Here is a 21,175-nt window from a genome sequence, read left to right on the forward strand (position 1 = left end):
CTGCTGGAAAGGTTCTCCTGAACTAAAGATTATCCAGCAATAGAACAAGTACAAAAGTGTTAGAAGCGGGAGCATCGCGGCCCTAATATAGGGCTTCGCCAAATTCAACGGGAATTGAGCAACAAATATTCTTAACGAGTGACTAAAGGACAACCTCGTTCCTTCATCAAAAAGTACAAAAGGACCAATATCTATCTCTAACATTTTCCAATCGGCTACCATTAGTCAATATTAACTATGAAACACTAAACTTCAAACCCTGAACTATGACATCTATTTCCTAGCTAGTTTATCTGTAATTGATGTGACATTTGAATGGCCTGTTTATCCAGCTTTACCTCTTCTCGGAACGATAAACTGTGACTCATGACTGCAATCACTTCTTGTTATGGCCTCCAATATCAACAGTATTTTATCCCGAACACTATCTGCTCGTGTGTGTGTGTGTGTGTGTGTGTGTGTGTGTGTGTGATTGATTTACATATGATATCTATACCGGTATTATATATATATATATATATATATATATATATATATATATATATATATATATATATATATATTCCTCCCTGTGACGGGAGGGGGGGGGGACAATCTGGCTGCATTATGGGGTGGCACTACTACTTTCCAGCCATGTTGTGTTAGGAAGAATTCTGCAACCGTATTACCTGCGTGTCTTAAAAGGCGACGAGACAGGAAATAGAAAGGGATGGGGGATTAAGTTATCACCATACTCTGAAGATTGGGTCTATGAATGTGCGTGGATGGAGTACGATTGAGGCTAAAAGGGAGGAGATTGGAAGAATGTTCGTGAGAAGAAAGTTGGATGTGTTAGCTCTGAGTGCAACAAAGATGTAAGGGAATGGTGAGTCTAAGTTTGAAAGTGTGAATGGAAGATTGTCGGTGTCACGGGGGGATGTGAAATTATGAATTAATAATGCTGTATGTTACTTGAAATTAGAAGCAAGGAACTGACTTGTGAAAATCAAGCAGTAAGTTTTACTTTATGCCGGTTTACTTCGCCGATTCTCTAAGGACGAGAATTTATGAACTTTCTCAACAGTACACAGCAGAGACTAATTACTCACGTGTGCTGTTTGTAGCACTGCTAGCCTCTCGAGAAAGTGACTCCACCCCTGACAATCAATAATTAAAGCTAATAATAATAAACAGGTTCTTGCCGGTACTTAACTCCTGGCTGGCACAATGGATTTAAGCTTGATACAAAAGAACTGGCCTAAGTACCAGTTAAGGATAATGTAAAGAGTTTGTGCAAACTAGGAGCGGCAACTAAAATATTAATGTGGAGAAATAGAACACAAGTCTAATTACATTAAGCTTAAAGAAAAGAACTGTAAATTTATTGATTACAATAACATAAATTTACATTATATGAATCTCAAAATAAATTCAAAAGGGGAATTTCATGGTCGCTAGGGGACTCATTAATTCAAATAACAAGAGAATACACTTACTCGCTCATTCAAAAGCTAATTAAACTTAAACCTAGAAAAAACGTACAGAAATACTTGTCAGTGGAGGGGAGCCAAAACGAAAGTCTGGGCACCTGTGATGAACACTAACGCTGCTATTCGCTCCAAGCCCGCTTCGCCAATCACTGTCTAGGTGGAGATTCAAGAATTCTCTGTACAGCAGAGATGTTGCTCTACGCTGGACACAAAATAATCCTATCCTCACTACGATTATAAGCTGACTGACTTCAAACTCGGATGGGAGGTACGTGCTGGCTGTATTTGCAGTAAGTAGGCGTGGCCTAACTTCAATGGTCAACGGAAAGAAGGTGAACGATATAGGCTCACAATAAATCACTCAGTGAAAGCACTAATGTCGTGGATTAGAATGGTCACTTGTGAAACAGTGACAAATTTCTGAAAACCATCCCGATCAAAGTGAATACAAGGACGGTTGAACTGAGTGATGCCCAGTGGGAATTCCACTAGAGTTCGTGGTTTTCTCATTAAAGTACAATGTCACGAATTTAAATAAATACGCTTGTGCGAATTCATGACATTATGCCCCATCAAAATCAAATTTTTCTTCAGAAAAATTTTCAATATCCATACATATATATCCTAACGCAGTCACAAAAGATTCACACTGTGGTGTGTGTACTATCCTGCTACAGGAGAAAATCACAATAGCCCATGAGCTTATTTATGTTAAAAGAAGCAAGCTTGAGGAAAAAACTCCGTGACGACGGTGAAAAATCCTGTACTCAGGTCAAACTGAACGAAAAGTTCGCTACATTTACATTAACAACTGATTATGTAGCGTGATGTATGTAATACACGGTGTAGGTGTGACAGTTGTGGTGTAACTGCGTACATGTAAAATGATATAATACAGATCAATAGTTAAGAGAGACAATGAGGCAGAAGAGAAGAGGCGGCAGCATGCGGCAGAGGCGATCAGCTGATCTGCACGACAAAACTGTTACATCAGCCAGCTGCACCTGCGAAATCAATTAAGGTGGAGCATCAAAAGTGTCAGTGCGACAAACCGTTTTTATTAAATTACAATTTCTCTCTCTGCCTAGTAGTCAGTACTTATGTTACAAAAAGTACACTATTATTTTGTTAATGGTTACATTATTAACCAGGAAACATAGTCCTTGGATTGCTCAAATCTTTGAGGACCCCTGCAGTTAACTGGTTAAACCTAGATTCTTAACCAGGAAACATACTAGTCCTTGGATTGCTCAAATCTCTGAGAACGGGCAGTTTACTGGTTAAACCTACATTATTAACCAGGAAATGTACCAGTCCTTGGATTGCTCAAATCTCTGAGAGCGGGCAGTTTACTGATTAAACCTAACACTACACTTACGATTAATAACAGCAAGCCGATAATCCCTATGCAATCTCTGGCAGGTCACATTTTAACACCCAACGTGGGTGTGAACACTCATGTGGATAATGTGCATTCTCCAGGAGTCCTCAGTGAGGCCCACAGCTCGAGACACCACAATGTAATTCAAACACAGACTCGGATTGTCCTTACGAGGGTCTCGATCTTCCCTTTAACCTATGGTACATATGTATGTACAGGCCCTGGACATAATGTGTCCTGTGGGGCCAACAGGCGAGACGTCAGGTCTGCACCCACATCACCACTGCCCTCTCTTTCAACTGACTCAGAGATTATGGGCGTAGATTCAAACGGCACAGGAAGGACATGTCCCTGATTGGTGGTATGTTGACAAACATTTCAGAAACGCACAAAGCTATCTGTTTCCTGTCCCATTCCTGGCCAGAAAAAGTCAGCACGGATACAGCCCTGGGTTTTTACTTTTACCCAGGTGGCCTCCTGATGGTGAACAATGGCCCCATTCTAACACTGCTTGGAGATATTTTGCGGGAACGACAAACAACAGTTGAATCTCGCCGTGGGGTGTTCGTGAGTCACAGTAGAGCCGTCCTTGTTTACAAAGGAACCTGGCTTGACCTCCCCGTGAATACTTAATCACTCTACCGTTTTGCTTCTTCCGCACAGCAGCAAGTGTCGGGTCAGACTGTTGTTCTTGGACAACATCTTGACTACAAATCAAATCTTGCGGTGATGCAATGGTCACCGGGATGACACAATTTGGAGCCTTGGCCATGGCTCGTGTTACTGCAGCCGAAGTCTGAATAGCGTCATCTCTGGTGCAACTATACTTGGCACCTGCTATGTTGCCTATAATAAGGTCAAACAAAGGTTCTAGCATGACAACTGCGACTGTTGTACCAGTGTAAAATGGAGATGCCACCTGGATACGTGCCTCAGGGAACAATCTCAATGATCCATCAATAAGCTGAGCTTGGATCTGTCAACCTGTGTACTCCTCAGGCCGAACTAGACTCTGCCTGACAGAGCAACCTGAGGAACCATTGTCTCTCAGGACCTTTACAGGAATGCCTCCCACAAACCCTGACTCAACAAGGAAGGCACTGTTACCTGTGGGAGGGCCTGTGGAGGAAGCAGCCAGCCACTGATGAGGCTGCTGAATAAATGATGCGGCAAACATAGTGACCTGAAAATTTGATACCTGAGGGGTCGTACTTACCATCTGGGGAGATGGAGCGTTGACCACCTGTGGCAGAGGGTTCACTGTCGCTGGGGGACTAGTGGACTGTGGGGAAGTACCCATACTGCTAGGGACGACACCACAGTGCTGCTGTTGAGGAATGAAGGCTGCATTTGCCTCCTGCCTCCAATACACTGGGGCTGGTGCTGCAAAGGATAGTGCCGATGGTCGATTGCGTGGCTGATATTGCTGCTGATTAGGATACTCATCGTACCGCTTGCACTCAGGTTTCAAGGTATTTTGCCCCTGGTCCTTCTTCTTCGGTTTGTTTGGACCTTGGCCATTATTCTGAGAATGGCCTTGATGCTGGGGTTCAGTCTGAGATGGTTTCCCAGATTTGTCACCTTTCCTGTTCCAGATGTGTTGCTTACGGGTTTGGTACCCGTATGCAGTGAAGAATGCATCAGCCTTCTCCACCATTTGGCTGGCATCCCTTATCTGGCAGATCCTAAGTTCAGCCATAAGCTCAGCAGGCCACGACTTTTCTACAGTCGTTCTATTTTATCAAGGCAGTTTGGATCGGGCTCTCTGGGACCTCACTCTGTTAGCTCTGTTGCCACATCGTCGCCACACACGTGCTCTCTCTCTCTCTCTCTCTCTCTCTCTCTCATATTATATATTAACTACTACTTATTGTATTTTCTTAATTTTTTCTCTTGTTTTCGACTTTTTTTCCACACCACCCCTGAGGTAAAAGTCTATAGGTGCGTTTTTTTTTTTTTTTTAAATAGCTTCCATGACGGGAGACTGACCGAGTATGACCCACTCACGCAGGGCTGTCCCTCGTGTCACCACCTGACAACGTCTCAAAGGCAACTCTGACAAGTCTTATGAGATTTATACTATACTACAGCTTTTTTTATTGAATTACATCTATACAGAGTGTTTAAAATTCATTTATAAGTAGTTACTAGCTTAAAATAGGAGAGTGTGAGAGAGAGAGAGAGAGAGAGGTGAACACAAATAATTACACGTGTGTCGGCGGCGATGTGACAACAGAGCTAACAGTGTGACGTCCCAGAGCGTCCCACCCAAACTGCCTTCATAAAATAGAACGACTATAGCTTCGTGCACAGCATAAGGTTGATTATCCCTTCTCGCGTGGGAGGGGTTTCATCTTTCTCCATCCACTCATCTAAGTATGCAGTAAGTCGATCGAGGAACTGAACAGCAGTCTCCTTTTCTTGGAGACGCGCCCTCATAAACTGACTCCTGGCGTCATGAACTGTGAGACCGTACACTTGGAAAAGTGCGGCCTTCGTCATCTCATACGTGAGATTGTCTCCACGAATTCTGTGAAGAACATCAAGGGCAAGGCCCTCAAACAAGCTAAGAAACTGGAGCAGCTTAGCTGCCTCATCCAGCTGGTACAGCTGAGCCATGTCTTCGAAACGAGCTATGAATGGCTCGATTCGCTCGCCTTCCTTGTATGAAGGAAACTTGATGTTTGGGGTCACCAGAACATGTGCAGGGAGAGCATTCGTGGAGCTTGGGTTAGCTGCACCAGATGTGTCTGAAGCCAAGGAGTCTCACTTGAGCTTCAGCATCTCAAGTTCATGTTTCTCACGTGCCCCACGCTCGGCATGTTCGTGTTCACGTTCTCTCTCTCGTTGTTCTCGCTCATGTTCGCGTTCTCTCTCCCGTTGTTCTCGCTCGTGGTTGCATTCTCTCTCTCGTTGTTCTCGCTTGTATTCCCGTTCTCTCTCACATTGTTCGCATTGTTTTTGCTCCTGTTCACGTTGTTCTCGCTTGTGTTCACGTTGTTCTCGCTCGTATTCACGTTGAATTCGACGCTCTTCACAGGCATCATTCTCACGTTGCTGCTTGTAACTAAACCGAGAGAGCACATATTCTTTTATTTGTTGGGGATCGGAAAGCCCCATATCTTTGGCATCCAGTACATATATATTAGTAGCCATGATGCTAACTCAACTAAGGCTGAGTAGACTAAAGACTGAGTACTGACTGCTATTTTGCAGAGAATTGACAATAATCAAAAGTAAAGAATATAGACACAGGTTGGTGGTGACCAGTTTTATCTAGTTACGCTGGTAAAGAAAGAAAATTTTAAAAAATGCAACTGACTGGGAAAACTGTTATGTAAAATTAATACAAATGAATCAATAACCACCAGTAAGATAGTGCCTATAGACTCTAATGATAAACACCTAGGTGTGAATGAGTGAGTATTATCTCGTTAATAACTTTAGAGCTAGGAGTTAATATCCTGGAATGAGGTCACCAGATGTCACGGGGGAATGTGATTTATGAATTAATAATGCTGGATGTTACTTGATATTAGAAACAAGGAATTAACTTGTGAAAATCAAGAAGTAAGTTTTACTTTATGCCGGCTTACTTCGCTGAGTCTCTAAGGACGAGAATTTAACTTTCTCAACAGTACACAGCAGAGACTAATTACTCACGTGTGCTGTTTGTAGCACTGCTAGCCTCTCGAGAAAGTGACTCCACCTCTGACAATCATTAGCTAATGCTAATAATAATAAACAGGTTCTTGCCGGTGCTTAACTCCTGGCTGGCACAATGGATTTAAGCTTGATACAAAAGAACTGGCCTAAGTACCAGTTAAGGATAATGTAAAGAGTTTGTGCAAATTAGGAGCGGCAACTAATATAAGCTTAATGTGGAGAAATAAAATACGAGTCTATTTACATTAAGATTAAAGAAAAGAACTGTAAATTTATTGATTACAATAAAATAAATTTACATTATATGAATCTCAAAATAAATTCAAAAAGGGAATTTCATGGTCGCAAGGGGACTCATGAATTCAAATAACAAGAGAATACACTCACTCGCTCATTCAAAAGATAATTAAACTTAAGCATAGAAAAAATGAACAGAATACTAGTCAGTGGAGGGGAGCTACAACGAAAGTCTGGGCGCATGTGATAAACACCAACGCAGCTATTCGCGTCAAGCCCGCTTCGCCAATCACCGTTTAGGTGGAGATTCAAGAATTTGCTGTACAACAGAGACACTGGTCTATGCTGGGCACAAAACGATCCTATCCTCGCGACGATCCCGAGCTGACTGACTTCAAACTAGATGGGAGGTATGAGCTGGCCGTATTGGCAGGAAGTAAGTGTGGCCTAACTTCAACGGTCAATGGAAAGAAGGTGAACGATATAGGCTTAATAAATCACTCAGTGAAAGCACTAATGTCGTGGATGAGAATGGTCACTTGTGAAACAGTGACAAATGTTCTGAAAACCATCCCGATTGAAATGAATACGAGGACGGTTGAACTGAGTGATGCCCAGTGGGAATTCCACTAGAGTTCGTGGTTGTCTCATTAAAGTCCAATGTCACGAATTTATATAAATATGCTTGCGCGAATTCGTGACAGTCGGGTGTTGATTGAGGAAGGGTGAGAGAAGGTATGGCCTTGATAGTGAGCCCAGAAGTGCAGTACTGCGTGATTGAATGGAAGGAGGTGTCATCGAGACTGATGTGGGTGAAAGCTGAATCTGAACATGAAATGTGGGTATTTATGAGTGCCTATGGGCCTGGTAGCGAAAGGGATACAGAAGAGAAGGATTCTTACTGGAATTTTGTTGATGAGTGTCTGCAGAGTTTTGGAGCGAATGTGAATGTGGTAATGATGGGAGATCTGAATGCTAGAGTGGGAAACGTGGCAGTTGAAGCTGTAGTTGATATACATGATGTGCATGGAAGAAATAAAAATGGGGAACGAATGATAGGGATGTGTGTTGAGCGAGAGATGGTGATTTGAAATACCTTGTTTGGGAAGACAGATATAAAGTATACACAAGTGCTCGTGGGCCTCTCGGGCCCCTCGCACTTACTGCTGCGGAGGGCTTTCGCGCTTCTATAATATATTTTAGTTATAGCTTTGGGCAAAAAATTCTACAGAGATCCTATGGTGGGCACTGGGAGAGGTGTTTTAGGGTCATAATGTGATCACTCATGAAATATAGTAAAAGTTTTTCAATCGTGATGGGACCAAGTTTTTTCACATCAGCGAATTTTTTGCGATTTTTGGGCCAATTTTGATGTGATTTGAATGTGTATTTTCGGCTGCCCAAAATGCACACACACACACACACACACACACACACACACACACACACACACACACACACACACACACACATTGCTAGTGCTATAGTATATTAGATGGTTGAGACAGGAGGGTGGAAGGGTTGTTGACAGAGCATTGATGGACTATGTGGCCGTGTCCAGGAATGTAATAGGAAGATTGTTGGATGTCAGAGTTTTGAGAGGGTAGGTTGGAGGTATGTCTGACCACTACCTGGTGGAGGGAAAGTTGAGAGTAGGTAAGATATGGGTGAGAGCTAGGTGTGGCAGGGAGGTTTTGATTGTGAGTTGGGTAAAAGAGAGAAAATGACAGAGTGTCAAGAAAAAATGAAAGATGAGTGAAAGATCAGGAGAATGGCAGTGTGCAGGAGGAATGGCAGTTGTTTAAGAGTGCTGTGGTGGGGCATGCGGAAAAGGTGTGTAGTGTGAGATGAGTGGGTGATGGTGTAAGAAAGGGAAGTGAATGGTGGTGCGAGGAAGTACGTGTGGCTGTGGCTGAAAAGAGACGTGCATATGAAGTGTAGTTGCAGGGGAAGGATGAGGTGTCATATGAGAGGTATAAGGAAAAGAGGAATAGGGCGAGAAGGGCTGTGCATCATGCTACAGTGGCAGCAGATGAGAGGTGGGGTAGGCAGTTGACTGTGAATTTTCAACAGAAAAGAAAATGTTTTGGAAGGAGGTGAAAACGGTGCGAAAAGGAGAGTCTGGGATGGAAGAGCGAGTAAAAGGAGAGGATGGAAGGATGTTAACCGAGATGGATGTGGTAAGGAAGAGATGGGTGGAGTATTTTGAAAGACTGTTAAATGTAGAGGAGGAAAGGGAGGCTGAGACTGTGGCAGATGGAAGGGTGCAAGGAATAAATGTTTTGGGAGAGTTGAATGATTCTTTGGTCACGATGGAGCAAGTGCAGGGGACAGTAAAGAAGATGAAAACAGGGAAAGCTGCAGGTATGGATGGGTGTACTGTGGAATGCCTGAAGGGTGTTGAAGCGACTATTGTTAAGTGGTTAGTGAGATTGTTGAATGTGTGACTTGTGAGAAGTATGGTGCCATTTGACTGGGCAAGTGCTTGTGTGGTTCCGTTGTATAAAGGTAAGGGTGATAAGTATGAATGTATTAGTTTTAGGGGTAATAGTCTGTTGAGTGTTGTAGGTAAGGTGTATGGCAGAGTGTTAATTAAGAGAGTTAGAGATGGTACAGAGGGAGTGATTAGTGATGAGCAGTGTGGGTTTAGGAGAGGGATGGGATGTGTGGATCAGGTGTTTGCTGTGAGACAGGTGTGTGAAAAGTATTTAGCAAAAGGCAAGGATGCGTTTTGGGCGTTCATTAATTTAGAGAAAGCGTATGATAGAACTGACAGGGAGGCTTTGTGGACTGTTTAAAGCTTGTATGAACTTGATGGTAGGTTGCTAGAAGGAGTGAAAAGTTTTTATGTAAATAGTGGAGCATGTGTAAGAGTGGGAAATACTGTGAGTGGTTTCCCGTGAGAGTGGGGCTGCAGCAGGGATGTGTGACGTCGCCTTGGTTACTTAATATTTATATGGATGGTGTTGTAAGGGAGGTGAATGCAAGAGTGTTAGGTTGAGGTCTGAGTCTGGTGAATGTTGATGGTAGAGACTGAAATCTGAATTAGTTGCTGTTTGTGGATGATACTGCACTGGTGGCTGATTCAGAGGAGGGATGAAGATAGTTGGTAGAGGAGTTTGGAAGAGTGTATGAAAGGAGGAAAATGAAAGTAAATGAGAATAAAAGTAAAGTGATGAAGTGTATGAGGTTGGTAGATGGTAAGAGGATGGATATAGTTTTGAATGGTGAGTTGCTTGAGGAGGTAGAGTGTTTTAAGTATTTAGGGTCACATGTTGCTGCAGAAGTGAAGTTTAGAGTGAATGAATTAGGAAAGGTGCTGGGAGGAATGAAAAGTGTTTGGATGTTGTTCGCTTAGAATGGATGTAAAGAGAAGGCTGTATGAGGGTGTTGTGGCACTAACTGTGTTATATGGGTCTGAAACGTGGATTATGGGTGTATTAGAGAGGAAAAGGTTGAGTGTAATGCAGCTGAAGTGTCTGAGGAGTATGTGTTGAGTGATGCATATGGATCAAGTGAGAAATCATGAAGTGAGAAGAAGAACTGGAGTTGTGCAGGAGATGGCTGATCCAGTTGAGCAGAGGGTGTTGCAATGGTTTGGGCATATGGAGAGAATGGATGATGAGCGACTGGTGAAAAAGGTAATTGGATCGGACGTGAGAGGTGTAAGGCTGAGAGGAAGACCACGAATAGGATGAATGGACGGTGTGAAGAGAGCGTTGGATGCGAGAGTGATGTTTGTTGGGCAAGGAAGAGTGGCTGAGCATGATAGGAATGACTGGAGAGAAATTGTGAATGAAGAAATGATGACACAGATCTGAAGGGATATTCTCCCGCATTTGGTCTGATCAGCTGATCAGGTCAGGTGCGGGTAAGGGGATGGGTTCATCATGATGTGGCAGGGGTAAACCAGCTCTGCTGTCGGGCCCTGCTGCAGATGTCGCTGATTGCACTGCGCATTTGACCCTCGTACGGTGTGATGCGATGAGGATCTGTCCCTTCTCCCCCTGGGGATAAGATGCGAATGAATGTGTGTGTGTGGATGAGTAAATTGGGAGTATGTCGTCCTGTCTCGGCTACCTCCCTTTCTTTGGAGGATGCAGCCTAGGTATATAGATAGACAGATATTGATATATATATATTATATCTATCATACAGGCGCGCGCGCACACACACACACACACACACACTGGATATATATATATATATATATATATATATATATATATATATATATATATATATATATATATATATATATATATGAAGCCTCAGTGGTAGAGTGTGTATTTTCGCACATGGGAGAACCAGGGTTCGCGTCCCGCCAGGGTAATAAACTTTGGGAGCGTTCACCCGGCCACGCACTGCTTTGGCGGTCATAAGGGGTGCTGTGGTTGAACCAGTGTCGTGTACTATAAAGTATGCTTGCACCCAGTGGGCTTGCGTGGGCCGATTACACTTGGTTCCCAGACTACACACACATCCAAAGCCACTCTAACAGAACAGTCAACTTACAGGCACTTCTCACCCTAATACAGTCTCTACCAGAAAGCCTAAACCACTTGGTATAGATACATACAGTAGGCTGTATCGTCTCCACTTCGGCTGGGATTGGCTGGTCCTGCAGTGGATAATCAAACGAACGGCTGCAGTTGATGATATATATATATATATATATATATATATATATATATATATATATATATATATATATATATATATATATATTTATATTTATATATATAAGAGAATATTTGCCTGTTTGTCTGTCCTGTATTGAAGTTGAGAGGGATGCAGATAGAACTCTCTAAGCAGCTCTAACACGTGTAACTTTTTACGACGAAATTAAATGTGTACATTACAGTTGCTAAAGTGCCCCTGATGTTTCTGCCAAGAATAAAACTAATTAGAAATTATCAAGTCAATATGGTCAAAATACGGTAGCCATTTAGCGTAGAGTTTTGTACTTCTACAACCGTATCGTTATTAGGTAAACGGGTCTGATGGGTGGACGGGTTGGTTGGGTGGGTGAGCATGGTTGGTGGGGTGGGTGGGTAGTGGGATAATAGGTCCATGATAGAAATGGGTTCATGGGGAAATGGGTCCAAGGAGGAAAATAGGTTCTCCCACATAGGGAGGGGCCATGTAGGGTCTCAGACACTGTCGGTATGCACGATCATGGGTTTCTACCCGGTCAACGTCGGGTAACCTGCTTTATATATTTATAATTTCTTTCACTACGATGTCGTCTGTTCAGTTTCAATCATTATACCATCATATTATATCACTGAACTGATAAGGACTTTTCGGATTGTAGGGATTAGTTATTGCCTACATTAACCTCTTCACTAGAAGATGACTACTTTTAAGTTTAATAAAATTAATCAACTTCGGAAGCAAGAGCAAAAAATAAAAGTACGTCATCGTAGTGAAGGGGTTAATATGAAGAAGGTCTACATTCGTAGTTTTCGTGATCGAACTTCGTTTAATGTGTATTCGATTTAGAGCTTGTTGGTTTATTGGGACAAAGGATTTTTTTTCATTTTAATCTTGCCATCTCCTGATTGTGGGACTAGAAGACTGAGATATAAATTTTAACCCCTTCAGTACGAGGGACCTTTCCTCAGCTGAGTCAAATCATAAAATGTCAATTATAACATGAACAACATGTCTCTGGGTTCAGTCGGTTAATGGATTATCATGATGCTGAGGCTGTTACTCCCGACTGACATGAACAGAGCATGTGGGTAGTACCAGCAAACAGAAGAGATTGACTGATTGCATTCTAATGATCATGGCAGCGCAACAACAGAGATATCGCGTTTACACTAACAACGAAGATCCCTTATTCCTTTTCAGCCCAGCTGATGGCAAGTTGTAGTCATATTGGGGAGTTGGCTTGAGTGCTAATCAGGGAGACTTATACCTTGTCACGACACACACAGGTATGTAGACCTGGTCGCATATTTGTAGTGTACGTATGATGTACAGTATAAAATAGTACAAAGTACCAGTTACATAAGGTTCATCGAATTTCATGCAACTACGACACAGTATTCAATGTATGGGAGTGACCCAGCTCCGTGAAATAAAAAATTAGTCACGACCGTCTCTCTAGTGTGCTATTTCTGAGTTGTTGAAATTATTTAGGCTTTCAGTATTCATTTATATATAACAGTAATTTACCCTTGAAATTTACTTAAGTGTCTTCGATATCCTCTCTCCCAACATGGAAGATTAGCCTACCTTGAGATGCTAGTTTATCAATACTTGTGCAATACCAACCAATTATCGTGCAAATATGTGTATTCTTCTGAAAAAGCTATTTGTTTTTGCTATGACGGAGATGAAGATTTTCATGGTTTGTGTGTTTCATTGCTTTTTTCCCCCTATGGTGGTATGTAATAGCAACCATCATCATCTCACTTTATATAATGGAGATTACCTCTTCCTACACCTTTGTGATTCTTTTTCTGTGCCTGGCCTCCTCTCTTCCTATTTCTTCCAACCTTCTTGTCATTTTGTGTCACTGCTCTTTCCACTATAAGTGGCTGTGCCTGAGTGACAAGCCTAATGGTTTCTTGTAACCCAGGAAACCATTTTTAACGCTGGGTGGTAACCATATAGCCAAATGACAGGGTGCTGTAGACCCTGCTATGGTGCCCTTGTTATCTCGGTGGATATGCAAATGCAGCACCCATCCCGGAGCCACACCTCCACACGCTTCTCCGCTCCTCACTGTGGCGAGGGGTTGTCTACCGCAGTGGAAGATATTTTCATTACACGGGACGACCTTGCACGGGCAATTACTGTACTGCCCTCGGTTGATGGGTCTGCCCGGCCAGACAGGGGTTATTCATCAACAGCCACCACCATCTACTGTTTAACATTGTCTTTTTATCATTCTTTTGTGGTTGCTCAGCAGAAATGACTTTTATTGTTGCGTTGCCACGATTCGGTGCTTCAGTCACTCAGAGTCCCTACGGGTCCTCGCATATAGTCTTCAGTAATATCAGACAGCATACGGGGTGCATGAAGAGCCACCCGACTATACATAAGGCAGACCAGTTACCGTAAAAATCATCTCATTTTTGTGACTTTAAGAGTTTAGCTTTTTCAGCGGGAACGCGAAACTTTTCTGAGCCTCCGCGAATGGACGATACATTTTAACAACTTGGCCCCTTCTTTTTGAAGCAACCCTGTTCACAGATTTGGGTCTGAAACTTAAAAATTTCGTCGGTCTAGGAGACTCCCTTACACGTTTCCATATTAGTTTGTTTCTACATTTGATACGCTAATGAATTATAGATTGTGACTTGTGCAGTCAGTATCGGTATCAAAAGGGATTAGAAAAAATGTAAAATGCAAAATAAATAAGGAAGAAGTGTTAGAAAATCAAACCTGAGGAGAATGTAGGCCTAAAAACTGAATGACTATAAAAGAAGCCAATTAGGAATCTGGTACATCCATTCAATCAGGACGTTCGGTTCATTCAGCATTTGGTTCGTTCCTGTTCTGTTTACCTATTCAAGTTAGTTACTGGCACTGATTAGTTACCAAGGCTTCCCATTCACTCCCAGTTCAGGAACTAACTCTTCGCGAGAGTTGGAGGCCCAGTTACCGTCTGGTCCTATTGACTGACGCCTGATAGTCTGGCGGTTGGAACTCCCTAGTCTAAGTGACGGCGTTGCAAACCTCTGATCCATAAGAGGTTACCGGAGTGTTTTTTTTTTTCGATCTTATAATGTCACCAAAGAAAGTAGGCTGATCCTGTATCGATAAATGTACTGGGCTGCGGAAACCTAGCTTCGGCCCCCTACACCTCGAATGGATATCATGGGATTGGGTGTTGTCGTTTTATATGTTCACTCTTTTAACCCGAGGACGTTATTTATACACTATTCTTGCTGCTGTCGGACAATTCAGCTTACGGAAGCACCCTACTAAGGAAGGTAAATGAAGGCTATTTTTAACCCCTTCTGTCTGAAAGATCTCCTGAGGTACATAAAACATGAGTTAAATAGATTAGAAGGTAAAGGAGAATGCTGGAATAATTACTTTAGGAGATTCATATCTTGCTTTTGACTTTCCCAGAAGCGGACATGGTCAATGCTAGTTTGGCTCTCAAAGATCCTGCACCGTTAGAATAATTACATCAGTTAATTAATTTTCATGGATCTTGATTTAATTCTTCTATCCTCAAAGCGCACTTGCTCTTAACCCGTGTGTGGCTCTCGTAATGATTGTGCTACACGGAGTTTGATGTTGGCTCGTTTTTCCCAGAAGCGAACTTGATTTCGACGTTAGTGTGGCTCTCGAGTACACAGAGTTTGATATAGGCTCTTGCTTTGTGCACGGCTCTTGCTTTGGCTCTTGCACAGTACACGGATATTAATTTTGTGCTCTTGAGTAGTACACAGATCATGATTTCGGCTTATGTAGTAGCACACGAATCATATTTTTTACTTATGCATAGTCCACGGGTCTTGATCTTTGGGTCATGCATAGTAGCCTACACGAATCTTAATATGGCTGTTACTACGAGCGAGCGAGCACGCTTACTCACAGTTATGTTTAGAAATGAGCGGCCCGACCCGACCCGACAGTCAAACAAAGCAGAAGCTTATAACTTTACTCCTACGTGAAGTAGAGTTGAAATTCTTTCTGCATGTAAAACATTCTTTCAATGAATTTTGTTACCTAAAAACTCAACCATAAAGTGTAGGAACTCCTTGGAATCTTGAATTCTCCAAGGATGTGTGTGTGTGTGTGTGTGTGTGTGTGTGTGTGTGTGTGTGTGTGTGTGTGTGTGTGTGTGTGTGTGTGTGTGTGTGTGTGTGTGTGTGTGTGTGTGTGTGTGTGAAAGAATGTCTTTTGCTCCAGTATATTTTTCATTGTTCAGCTACCATCATGAAGAAATAATATATCGGAGGGAAATTGTAATAACATGGCACTCACTCGCTCGTCGGGCGCTCACAAAACGCACTTTACTGGTATAGTACACGAATCTTCATTATGGTTCTTGCATTGTACGTAAATCTAGATTTTGGCTCTTTTTTTATCCAGAATCATCAAAAACGCTAGTGTGGCTCTTCATGACTGCTTTACATGGATCTTGATTTTGCCCCTTGTTTTCCCAGACGCAGACATGATCTCATCGCAGGTGTGGCTCTCGAATACACGGATCTGTATCTTGGCTCTTGCATACTACACAGGTTTTGATTTTGGCACTTACATACTACACGGATCATGAATTTGGCTCCTGCATACTACACGGGTCTTGAATTTGACTCCTGCATATTACGGGCATTGACTATGGCACTTGCATAATACACGTATCTTGAAGTTGGCTCCTGCATATTACAGATCCTGAATTTGTCTCCTGCATATTACAGATCTTGAATTTGGCTCCTGCATATTACAGATCTTAAATTTGGCTCCTATATATCACGGATCTTGATTTTGGCTCATTTACCAGAAGCGGACGTGATCTCAACCCTGGTGTGGCTCTCGAAGACGCTGCTTCGCCAGGCGTCCCCCTACATCCCACGCGCCCCTGGGTGTCGCCCCTTCCTGGCCCTCTGGTGGCTGGCAGGGGTAGTACTCTCCACCTCGTACATGGGCAACCTCATCGCCTTTCTCACTGTCCCGGCCCAGACCAGACGAATCGCCACTTTGGAGGAACTGTCGCGGGCTGATATCAAGTAATGTAGACTTATAAGTTGTGTGTGTGTGTGTGTGTGTGTGTGTGTGTGTGTGTGTGTGTGTGTGTGTGTGTGTGTGTGTGTGTGTGTGTGTGTGTGTGTGTGTGTGTGTGTGTGTGTGTGTGTGTGTGTGTGTGTGTGTGTGTGTGTGTGTGTGTGTGTGTGTGTGTGTGTGTGTGTGTGTGTGTGTGTGTGTGTGTGTGTGTGTGTGTGTGTGTGTGTGTGTGTGTGTGTGTGTGTGTGTGTGTGTGTGTGTGTGTGTGTGTGTGTGTGTGTGTGTGTGTGTGTGTGTGTGTGTGTGTGTGTGTGTGTGTGTGTGTGTGTGTGTGTGTGTGTGTGTGTGTGTGTGTGTGTGTGTGTGTGTGTGTGTGTGTGTGTGTGTGTGTGTGTGTGTGTGTGTGTGTGTGTGTGTGTGTGTGTGTGTGTGTGTGTGTGTGTGTGTGTGTGTGTGTGTGTGTGTGTGTGTGTGTGTGTGTGTGTGTGTGTGTGTGTGTGTGTGTGTGTGTGTGTGTGTGTGTGTGTGTGTGTGTGTGTGTGTGTGTGTGTGTGTGTGTGTGTGTGTGTGTGTGTGTGTGTGTGTGTGTGTGTGTGTGTGTGTGTGTGTGTGTGTGTGTGTGTGTGTGTGTGTGTGTGTGTGTGTGTGTGTGTGTGTGTGTGTGTGTGTGTGTGTGTGTGTGTGTGTGTGTGTGTGTGTGTGTGTGTGTGTGTGTGTGTGTGTGTGTGTGTGTGTGTGTGTGTGTGTGTGTGTGTGTGTGTGTGTGTGTGTGTGTGTGTGTGTGTGTGTGTGTGTGTGTGTGTGTGTGTGTGTGTGTGTGTGTGTGTGTGTGTGTGTGTGTGTGTGTGTGTGTGTGTGTGTGTGTGTGTGTGTGTGTGTGTGTGTGTGTGTGTGTGTGTGTGTGTGTGTGTGTGTGTGTGTGTGTGTGTGTGTGTGTGTGTGTGTGTGTGTGTGTGTGTGTGTGTGTGAAGAGAAGGCCACCCGATTGCAAAGGGCAGGATGACATGAAGGTCCTTCATTGAAGGTGATTCGTTTGTGGTCATCCGTTCCGGGTTTAATACGTCTGGCTGTATATGCAGTAATTAGGGAAAAGGATTTTTTTTTTTTTTTTTTTTTAAGAGAAGGCCTCTTGACTGCAAAGGGCAGGATGACATGAAAGACCTTCATTGAAGGTGATTCCTTTCTGGCCATCCATTCCGGGTTTAACACATCTGGCTGTATATGCAGTAGTTAGGGAAAAGGGAGAATGGAAAAAAATAAATTCAATATTTAGATGAGGCTATTTGTGACTACCGTAGTGAGCAAATAATAACTCATCCCGCTGTGTTTTTCATTAGTATAATATAATGAGTGGTGAGTACAATTCATATGCCGTATATCAGGTCAGCCTTTTCATCTATCCATCCATCATCTAGTCCTACGTTGCCCCATGAGAAGCGTAGGAGCCCGGGGCTAGGCAAGTTGGTCCTGACATTTAGGATGAGAGTGACAATCCTCACTCATCCCTGGGTGGCATTACGTGAGCAATAAACTCCAACCCACCCTTGGATATAAACTTTCACCGGCTCAATCCGATTGGAGTGCCGTAATTACCCACTAAACCACCACGCGCCCAAATTTGGCTATATGGTTACCACCTAGCGTAGTAAATGGTTTCCTGGTGTACAGAAAACCATTTGGTTTGTCACTCAATGTAGAGACACCCACAGGCAGAAGGAAGAGGAAAAAATGAAGGAAAGAAAGACAAGAGGGAGTATAAAGTCCAGTAGGCAGAAGGACGAGGAAAGAATGAAGAAAAGAAAGAAGAGGATGGAAGGAAGGAAAAAAGGATGAAGGAGAGGAAAGGGCAGACACCCGAGAGCAGCGCTACATCGAGTGAGTGGATTACATCCACTAATTTTCTAACATCAGAATACACCATCATTTATTTATTTATTTTTTTTTTTAATCAAGCCCTTCTGTGTTTGAATTTATAATTGCTGCATGTTTTCATCTTATGGAACTGGGCCCACTCCTCCTACATGAGTATTAAGTTCTGGTTGTATTATGTTTGATGAGCCTTAGTTATGAGGTAGGAATGAGCCTCATTGGTTACTAATCAAATCAAGGAACAAATCTTGCTACCAATCGCCATAAGCAAAACTGCAAGAAATCAAGGATCTTCGTCATGTTAGAAGAAACGTACTATAGTACTTAACCCCGTTACTACAATTACTTTATTTTCCCAAACCTTGCTAGCTCCAGTCGATTTTTTATTATCGTAGCCGTTGCCGAGCATTTCGAAAAATGTTAGATTGTAGGGATTTTAAGAGGGGAGAATGTTCAAGTTAGTCTTGTCGTGGATGACAGGAGAAAGATAAAGATGAGTCTGGGGTTTGATTGCAGTTTTATCCTCAAGAGGAAGTTATCATGACAAGAGCAGTACCAAGGTGAGAGCGGTTTATGCTAGCTAACTCCGTGCCCTTTATTCCTGCCTTTTCCAATGTAAATCTTTTATCACGTCCCGTTCTGCACTGTCTCCCCAATTTCCCCTGTATACGACTGGTTGGGTCATGTGTGAGGGCTCGTGTGTGTAAGGAACTTTCCACAATTGTGGAGTTTCCCATCTGGCGTCATACTGTGCTGTGTGCGAAATTCCCTAGCTAGAATGTGCACTGCTGTTTCCTCGAGCTCTCTCGAGCTTAGGCACGTCTTTCTTCAAACCTCTATATTACCTATTAACAACATATTATGTCACTAGCTATTATGTAGTGTGTTATGATGTTTTACTGTCCTGACAGTATAGCATATAAGAGATTTTTAGATTGGAGGGGTTGGACATAACCTTTACCAAACCTTGCCACTTCTAAGAGACTTCTGACCTGAAGAAGACAGTCAGATAGTAGGAATAGCAAACCAAGATGTGGAGCCATCATACTGAAGGGATATGTGTCGGGTTGTCAGGTGAATACTTTCCTTAATCAAGCCTTCTCTTTTCTTATTTGAAGTGGTAAGTGAAAGATGCGACTAAACTCCTTTACGTTATTTTGGCACAGATTTTGACATTCTTAAGCTTATTTCACGTAGTTCGGTGGCAGAATAAAACAATACAGTGGCTCGACAACCTTATCATAGCAGTTCCTCGTGACTGGCATCATAGTATCCTGTCAGTATATTGCTACAACTCACCATTCCTGGTGATGGGATAACATTTTTAGGCCAAGTTCGAGTAAAGCAGGTATAGCTTCTAAGACAGGTTTATCTAAATAACACTACCTTATCGCACTAGTTGTGGTTTGGTGATTAGAACACACCATTCGGAATGAAAATCTTTCATAAGTTCGATTTCCAAGAGGTGACTGGAGGCGTTTTGATCACGATATGCCATCAAAAATTTTAGTTTGGTCATCTGATTTTCCTTTAAGTGCTCTGGGCTCTCGGGCCCCTACGTCTCTAACAGGGTAATATCAGAGAGAACTTTCTTTTATAACATTATTCCTGAGATATTTAGAGTATATAATCGTCTCTCATTTCCTTTTTCATTTTTCTTCCATACCTTTCATCCTAAGTTTCCTTCGCCTTTTATCTTCATTTCTCCTGCTCAACTCTTTCGTCACTCTTCCATTTCTTTCATCTCAGGTTCTCTTCCTCTCTCTGTTGCTTTCATCCTTAACTTTCATGCTTACTCTACTCTTTCTTCCTTCTTTCCATCTTCTTCTGTTTTCGCTCTTATCCTCAGGTCCCTTTCCCTCCTCTTTCACTTCCCAGTACTCTCTCTAAATAATATCCTCCGTTTCCCTTCCCCCTGCTCCCTGCCCCCTTTCTCCTCTCCTTTTACGTTCTTCCCCCATTACACCTCATTTCATCCTCTCTCCCTCTCCTCTATCAGTTATCTTCCCTCACCTCTCTACCATTCTCCCTCTACCTTTTTCCATCCCTCTTCCTTCTTCGCCCCCTTCCCTCCACCAGACAGCACATGAGTACACTACGGAATCTTTGTGCTAGTTGTTTTTGGTTATTTGGGATACACGTACTGTGCTCCCCTATCATCGTCTCACTCTCTCACCCCCCTCCCTCTTGCAACTCACACACTCCATATCCATTTCAGCTCTCCCCTCTTTTCTCTTTCTGCTCTCCCCCACTTCCTCCATTTCACCACCCCTCTTCCTCCCTTTCACCACCCCTCTTCCTCCCTCTCACCACCTTTCCACTTCCTATCAACCCACTTCCCCTCTCCCCTTCTCCCTCCCCATCAACCCTCAACCCTCTGGCCGCTCTTGCAACCCTGTGCCACTCTCTTCCTATAGAGATTTGTTTTAACTTACTCCCCCTTTTTATTTTTTATATACGAATGCATTTTTTTTTTTTTTCATATATATTGTTCATAGTTGACCATGCTTCCTTCGTGAAAATTCTCATTGTGTAGCATATAATGCTCTGACATTTCCACCCAAAACTGCGAATTTTACCGGAAAGTGAATGCCCGATTCCGCTTTCAGTGCGGCATAGTACCAGAAAGATCAATCCGTGTCGATAATAATATGGAGACCTATCAGGAATCGTTCCCCCTATTCTCTCCTCCCTGTTCCTTTAGATCCCCTCCCTCCTGTCTCCTCCATATCATTCCCTCTCCCTTCTCATTCGCCCAACATCCTTTTTCTCGTCTGTCATCACCTGTCCTGTCCTCTTTTCATCTCATCCTTCCTCTATCCACTCCTCTCCTTCTTCCATCCCCATTCTTCCC

General features: G+C 43.0%; 1 protein-coding gene across 1 annotated transcript in view; it reads left to right on the plus strand.

The window, feature by feature from the left end:
• The window catches only part of LOC145404407 (ionotropic receptor 21a-like), a 171,746-nt gene that overhangs the window by 100,207 nt on the left and 50,364 nt on the right, over positions 1–21,175 (plus strand). Inside the window, exon 8 of the mRNA XM_080275922.1 lies at positions 16,232–16,457. Within this exon, the coding sequence (XP_080132048.1) occupies positions 16,232–16,457 (226 nt within the window). The remainder of the gene's footprint in view (positions 1–16,231; positions 16,458–21,175) is intronic.

The sequence above is a fragment of the Coenobita brevimanus genome, chromosome 63 (assembly GCF_032717465.1).
Source record: "Coenobita brevimanus isolate Jiangsu-jjx chromosome 63, ASM3271746v2, whole genome shotgun sequence".
Classification (NCBI taxonomy): Eukaryota; Metazoa; Arthropoda; class Malacostraca; order Decapoda; family Coenobitidae; genus Coenobita; species Coenobita brevimanus.